The 7,829-nt window shown below is 30.5% G+C and overlaps 1 protein-coding gene across 1 annotated transcript in view; it reads right to left on the bottom strand.

Annotated features, from left to right (window-relative positions):
* Nucleotides 1-3,420: 3,420 nt before the first annotated feature.
* The window catches only part of tcf7l1b (transcription factor 7 like 1b), a 37,513-nt gene continuing 33,104 nt past the window's right edge, over nt 3,421-7,829 (bottom strand). Inside the window, exon 6 of the mRNA XM_073819135.1 lies at nt 3,421-3,707. Within this exon, the coding sequence (XP_073675236.1) occupies nt 3,421-3,707 (287 nt within the window). The remainder of the gene's footprint in view (nt 3,708-7,829) is intronic.

The following is a 7,829-nucleotide window of genomic DNA, read 5'->3' as shown; positions in this document are numbered from 1 at the left end:
AAAATAGTCCATATGGTGATTAAATCAGGTGTACAGCCCTGCTTTTGATCTGCTCATTCAAATTTGGCACTGCAGAAATACTGCAATCCAGACCCAGATAGGACAATGTGAAAACAGGCCTGCAGAAGAAGGGATAGAACAAGACTGAATCGAATTTGAGTTCAGAAAATCAATCGAACGGAGTAAGAAAGCGGCCTCAGACATTGTTATGGTGTGAAAAGCGCAAATAAATAGCCTCATTGAAATGTTTCGTCTAGCCGCGCTGTAAACATCTCCTACGGCCAAAACAAACATACCTGCCCGCTGAGCCGACTCGCTAATGTGGCAGCGTTTACCTTTGGGAATGTGTTGCGACGAGGGAGAAGCGGCTCTATCGACATCCCGAGTTAAGCTAGTGAAGTTCAACCAGTATTAACTGTAAACCTGGCGTGTCAGAGAGCGTTTATTTAACACTTGGGTTTCCTCATATCTGAATGCCATACTCTTTTACCCAAATCGCTATCATTGCTCAAGTTTAATCTCTGAAGTTTGGTTACATTCCAAAAGCATTGTGGTTGCTGATCTCTCCGCCCAGTTTCACTGATAGTTAATCTGTCCCTCCAATTAGCATGATTGTATCTGCTTTGCGTAAGAATGATTTGTGTAATTTATTTAATTACCCACAACGCACTCACACAAAGGGGCCCGGTTTGAAGCAGGCGGGCCGTTCTCACCTCTATTGTGTGCGGCCCGTGGTGAGCGCTGACTGTGTGGTCAGGTTGGACTAACACTAGGTGTAAATGACTAGTATTAAGCTGACGGCATGCTCTGACAATAGGGGCAGGACTGTGTGTGTGTTATCAGAGCTGGGCCGCTCAGATTGAGAGATGTGATTAACACTTTAACACACCGGCGGCCCCAGGGAGGCCCATTTGGGTGCATCAGGGGGTCCTAAATAAATACAGGCCACACGCTGGGTGATTGGCGTGATACACTGGTGCTGAGGACATGTGTGGTCATGAGAAGGATCGTTTTTTTTTGTGCAGAATGAAATTATGCTATTAAATGTGTTATTTTTTTTATTATTACACGGCTCTTTGGAATGCTTGATTCTGATTGGTCAGTTGAGACATTTGCAGGTTCGTTCTTTTCAAATAATCACCGCTCCAAAGTAATAACGCACAGCCGGTACTACTTGTATGTTTAAAATCCCTCCGTGCCAACAAAGATTACCGTTTGGCGCCATCTTGTGACAAACACTGGACAACCACAATTAACAATGGAAAATTTCGACATTAATCTATTTAAATTGTCTTACTAACGTACATGGTTTGAATGTTAGTCACGTGGTACTATATCGTTTGCGGAAGGATAAAAATGTTAATTTAAAACAAATATGCCAATAAAAGGTTTCAAATTCATATTCATGTCCAGTTTTTTTCCTTATGTGGCAAGTAGCCGTGTAATAAGCGGGATAATGTACAGGCAGCCGGTAGTTATCGCGAAATAAGCCCCTTCAGTGTGATACAAGACCTCCGCTTCACGTCGGGTCCTGATCACACTGTCGGGGCTTATTTCTGCGATAACTACCGGCTGCCTGTACATTATCCCTTACTTATATGATTGCACTATAAAACTGGTTACTTTTACATTACACTACGTTTTTTTTTTTTTTTGTCACAAAGAATGCATTTTTCAAATTAAGCAAAAACTGAAAAATTGTCAAATATTATTACAATTTAAAATAGCTATTGTTTATTTTAATATATTTTAAAATGTAATTTATTTCTGTGATGCTAAGCTGAATTTTCGGCATCATTACTCCAGGCTTCAGTCTCACATGGTTCTTCAGAAATCATTCTGATTTGCTGATTTGTCACAATTAACATTTAAAAATAAGGAATGCTTCATTTCTTTTTGTTATGAATGTTGAAAATGGATTTTGCTGCTAAATATTTTTGTGAAAACTGCTACTTTTTTCCTCAGGATTCTTTGCGACTTCAAACGATTAGAATTGAATTACATTCTAACCTTTTTAAATGTATAAAAAAATGATTAAATATTTATATTTATTAAATGGAAAGATTTGTATTTATTTGTAATATTTTTTTTAACATTACAAATAACTTTGCTTTTACTTTTAATTACAGAAATGTTACAGAATGTTGTAGGGCCTTATGAAATCAGTTTTATTTTTATTCCAATTCCGTTGTAGCTATTCTAGACTCTGTTTTATTGGTTTAATTATAAAATATGAATGATTAAGCATGTCTAATTAATTGAAATCATAAAAACGTACACAATTTAACAGCAATTAATTAAAAGTTTAATAAAAAATGTAAAGCCCTATGAAATACGTTTTATTTTTGTCCCCTTTATAAAAGTTTAATTTATTTATTTTCAGAAATACTGTGTCCTTAACATTTTTTTTTTATTATTAGTTTTATGTTTTGCCAAATTCAGTTTTATATTTAGATATATATTTTAATATTATTTTATTATTGTCAAATTAAATTTTAAATTTTAAATCTTTATTTTATAAATTTAATTTATATCTGTGATGCAAAGCTGTATTTTCAAACCTGTTTTATCTTTTGCCAAATTCAGCTTTTTTATTTTATTTAATTTTATTTTATTTAAAAAAATAAAATTGTACATTTTGGATATCTTATAATATATTTTTCTCGTTTTAATAATCAAAATATTTTCTAATTTATTGACTTTTTACAAAAGTTAAATTATTTATTTATTCATTTTCAAAAATACTGTGCTGTGTATACTGTATTTACAATTTTCTGCTAAATAAATTCTGGTAAATATTTTTTGTTCTAGTAAATATTCCTTAAAAATACTTTTAATAATAATTTTAATATATTTGTCACGTTTTCTTCTAGCTTGCATTTTGACGGGTTGCTGTGAAGTCTTAAGTTTGTTTGCATGAAATGACGATCGTTTTTTTTTTTCTCACAAGAACAGCTAAGAGGCTAAAAACACAGCGAGCGTTATGGACGTTTCAGTATGTATGTAATAAACGAAACTGCACATCTGCGCCATTCTTTCTCATAGTATTTTTGCAGCTTAATATTCACAGACACTAGTCCATATCACATTTTGATTTGTTTAGTCATCTGCTTTTGATTATTTTCAAGTCAAAGTTCTGTGTTATACAGTAAATTAAATTTTTAAGACTGGAAATTCCAAAGCCCCAGTGATGGTAAAACAGATAGCAGCATCATCATCATCATCGAGGCTTTTAGAGGAAACTTTTTAGCCTAAAAACTTGTTAAAGCGCGCGACACAGATCTCGAGCGGGCAATTGAAAGCATGTCAGCCCCTCATTACCTCCAGAACGGAGCTGTAAGTTTGTCAGGCCGCTTCTATTTGGGTGCTGTTGGCAGGCGGCGCGCTCTCCCTCAGTAACAAATGTCCCTCACATCTGCCTCACAGCATCTCTGGCAGCGCTGCCTCGTCTCCTCCGAGCTGACAAAGCCTCCTGGCCCCCCGTTCGCGTCTCTCCCTCCATGAAAGGAGGCGAACAATTGGACTCTGGCGCTGGCACCTAGCGGGCCCTAGAGCATATGCCATATTCTCTCTGTTCACCAAACCAAAGGGCCCGGTGCTTGGCTTTTCTCTGGAATATTCTCCGCCACCTTTTGTCGCATCTGTGTTCTGCCTCTCATTAGGAGAGCGACCGACTGATGTTCGCTCTGAGCGTTGGAGGCCGAGAGCTGGAAGACAATTAGAGAGGAGTGAGAAATGGATCAGATAGCTGGAGGATGACGGTCTATGAGAGGCCTAGTTTTCAAGTTGAGAGACTCTATGTAGGATGAGGAAAGCAAAAGTTTTAGGCATGATATAGAGTCGCTAATAAGACTGAGGAAAACGTTCAAGCATCTAATGCATGGGAATGTTTGATTCAGTCAGCTAAAGCAGTGTTATAGTAGATGCAGATATTTAATAAATAATTACATTTGTAGTAATATAATGTTAATATATACACTTGTTTATATTTCACTTTTTTAATTAATTTTGCTTCATAGATAATATAGCAAATATGATATTGTATGAAAAAAATAGATTGTGTAACACATTTAGTAAATTAAATTTATAATAATTTAAACATATGTATGTGTAAGTGTAATATAGTATAAAATATAAAAATAAATTAATATAATCACTAAAAACAATTTTCCTACCTTGTAATATAAATAATAGATTTTAAATATAATAAGGTGTTAAATAATTGTTTAACAACAACAGCAACAATAATAAATTATTGCAGTATTCGTAAATACATATGATTATTTTTTAGCAGATTTTAAAACTCAAGCTTGCTTTAAATATAATTTAGTATAATATAAATAATTAAAATTAATAAATTATTGCAACATTAAATCTCAAGCTTTCTTTACAGAAGACACAATTTATATTTCTATTTTTAAAAATTAATATTAAATTATTATTAAAAAAGAAATATATATATATATATATATATATATATATATATATATATATATATATATACACACACACACACACACACACACACACACACACACACACACACATATATATATATATATATATATATATATATATATATATATATATATACACATATATATACACATATATACATATACATATACATATATACATATACCTATTTAATTATTTAATTATTTAAACATTACCAAATATGTTAGTTTTTTGTTGCAGATTTTAAAATGCAAGCTTGTGTTACAGAGCAACAAAAAATAATAACTTAGTATAATATAAATAATAAGTTAATAAATTATTGCAACATTAAATCTCAAGCTTGCTTTACAGAACACAATTATATTTCTATTCATTTTGTATTATATTATATAAAAATTTCTATTCATAAATATTAAATATTATTTGTAATAAATAAATAAATGTGTTTGTGTATAATATAAATAATAAAAATTAAATAAATCGAAAGTTTAATCGATATAAATAATTCTTTCACCTTGTAATATAACTTGTGTAACACAGATATTAGTTAATAATTTACATTAATAATAATAATTATTATATAATTATATTATATAAATTAATTATAAAATATAATCCATATAATTATCGATACAATTATCATATTCAGTTAAATTTTTTTTAATGATAATACACATTTTTGTAACCTTAGTAAATGCATTTGATTTTAAAATTCAAGCTTGCAGAGCCACAAAATGTATATAAACTAGAACATTAAATGACATATTATAAAAAAAACAATCACTATAATCAATTCTTCCACCTTGTATGGTAATTTATTTGAATGCACTGCAAATTTTAAAGCCAGAACTGTCCCTTTTAGAGCATTTTAGTTGCATAATAAAAGCATTGCCTGTAGCATGTGACTTGAGCACATTGCTACATAGTGTTGACGTCATTTTTCCTCAAGGTTGTGTGAATATGAGACAGTATAAACATGATCTGAAGCCACTATCAATGCAGCGTTGATAAATGTTGGCGGTGCTCCTCCTTTCCTCTCTGGCTCTGGTTTTCATGCCAGTTCTGTCTTGTTTTAAGCACAACTCAAGGGCACCTGCAACACATTAGCACAGCGCCTGAAGTCTACTGTAAAAGGTAATTGGCAAATTGAGTTTATGTGTGTGTTTCCAGTCCCTTGTCATTGTAAACACTTACTAGAGGATTGCAGCGCTTTCTCGTTACGCCCAAAGCAGTTTTCCGATTGTAACCACCCTTGTCGTTAGGAGCTGAATTATGCTGACTGTTTTTTTTTTTTTTTTTTTTTTTTTTTTTTTTTTTTTGCTGCTGACCCTCTGAGCCAACTTGAGGACAGTTTTAGTGGGCCAGAGCCTGACCGCAGCGGCGGGGCAGTCGGCACCAGTGTTTAGATAGAGCCGAAGTGCTAAATGGACAGGATGCCAGCGTGCAACGGCCAAGGGAATGGTGTTAGGTTGAGGTGTTGAAAATGGCTGAAAAGCCAGAAAATGAGAATAGAAATAATTTTAGTTGAAGACATGAGTGTTGGGTGGTGAAAGTTTCTTATCACGGCTAGTGCTCCCTGAGTCACAAAATCAACTCAAACCATCCCGCTGATACAATCAGCCTGTTAACTGACACAAATGGTTGGCTATTACTGCTTTAGAGTTCAAATGAGTTAACAACTCACTGTGTTCTGCTGCCTGATTCATCAGTCTTTTAAAAGAAGTAAAAAGTATTTGTTGTTCTTTCATTATGCTGTTGTAATGTTTAATCCAAATGTAACAATTGCCTCGATCTATCTCCAGCTTTTGGTCCTTTTAATAATAGTTTAATAACAATTTGTCACTTTTTTATAATCTAAATTAAGTCCTGCCCCACATTGTTTCCTGAAGAACATCATATTTCAATTGAAAATGTCACTTATGAAAATCTTAGATTTTAAAAATGACAAGTTTTGCATTTAAAAAATGTTTATATAACGTTACATGTTTTAAACTCACTGTAATAGAAAAAAAAATGTTTTAAAAATGATGAAAGTGAACAAAAACATGTTTGTGTAATCCTATGAATTTTGAACGCACTATTTTGGAATTTTTTTTTAAATATTATATCATTACATATTGGAAAAAGTCACATGTGGAAATCAATTTTTACATAAATACATTAAAAAAAGTAATATTACACACTTGAAATGTTACTGTTAGTAAAATTAGCATAAATTTACATTAAAATAAATTTTTAACATAACATTTGTTACTTTGTGAATCTTAAAGTTTAAACATGAATAAAGTATTTATTTATTTATTTATTTTACATTTAAAATGTTTATCATTTTATATTTGGAAAAAGTGACTTGTGGAAATCCAATTTAAATTTTTAATTTGTTTATGTAACATTACACATTCGAAATGTCACTATTATGAAAATCTTACATTTTAATAGGTTTATTGCATTTATTTCTTTAAACATTTTACATATTTGAAAATATTACTGTGGAAATTTTTACATTTTAAAAATGACAATTTTACATTTAAAGTGTTTAGCACAACAAATTTAGAAAATCAGTTTTTACAAAAAAAACAAAAAAATTAAAATTCAATTTAAAAAAATTATTTACGTACCAGTACATACTTAAAATGTCACTATTATGGAAATCTTACATTTTAAATGGGTAAAATTCTAAATAAAAATGTTATTTTATTTTATTATTAAATATTGGAGACACTTATGGAAATCAACATTTAAATGGATAAGTACATAAAAAAAGAACATTACACTTTTGAAATGGTACAGTTAAATTAATGAATTAATTATTAATGAATAAATAACACTTTTGAACACTTGAAAAAGTCACTTATGGAAATCAAATTTTACATAAATAAAAAATGTAACATTACTAATTTGAAATTTCACTATTGTAGAAACTGTACATTTAAAAAGGTCCAAATTGTGCTTTTATTGTGCTTTTATTTATTTATTCATTTAACCATTACATATTTAAAAAAAGTTAATTAGGAAATCTTAAAAAAAAAAACAAAAAAAAAAAAACATTTACATTTAAAATGTTTATCACTTACATATTTAGAAAGTTAAAAATATATTTAAGTAATACACATTTGAAATGTCACTATGGAAATCTTACATTTTAAAAAATGACCGAACTTTAAATGTAAAATGCTTATTACATATTTGAAAAAGGCCACTTATGGAAATCAAACTTACACTTAAGAAAATTTAGTTTTGTAAAATTACGCATTTAAAATGTCACCATTATGGGAGTCTTATGTTTTAGAAGGCCCAAATTCTACATTAAAAATGTATTTATTTTATTTAATTTTATCATTCCATATTTGAAAAAGTTACTTTGGAAATCC

Source organism: Garra rufa, chromosome 15 (genome assembly GCF_049309525.1).
Source record: "Garra rufa chromosome 15, GarRuf1.0, whole genome shotgun sequence".
NCBI lineage: Eukaryota > Metazoa > Chordata > Actinopteri > Cypriniformes > Cyprinidae > Garra > Garra rufa.
This window is presented reverse-complemented; position numbering and strand designations above follow the sequence as displayed.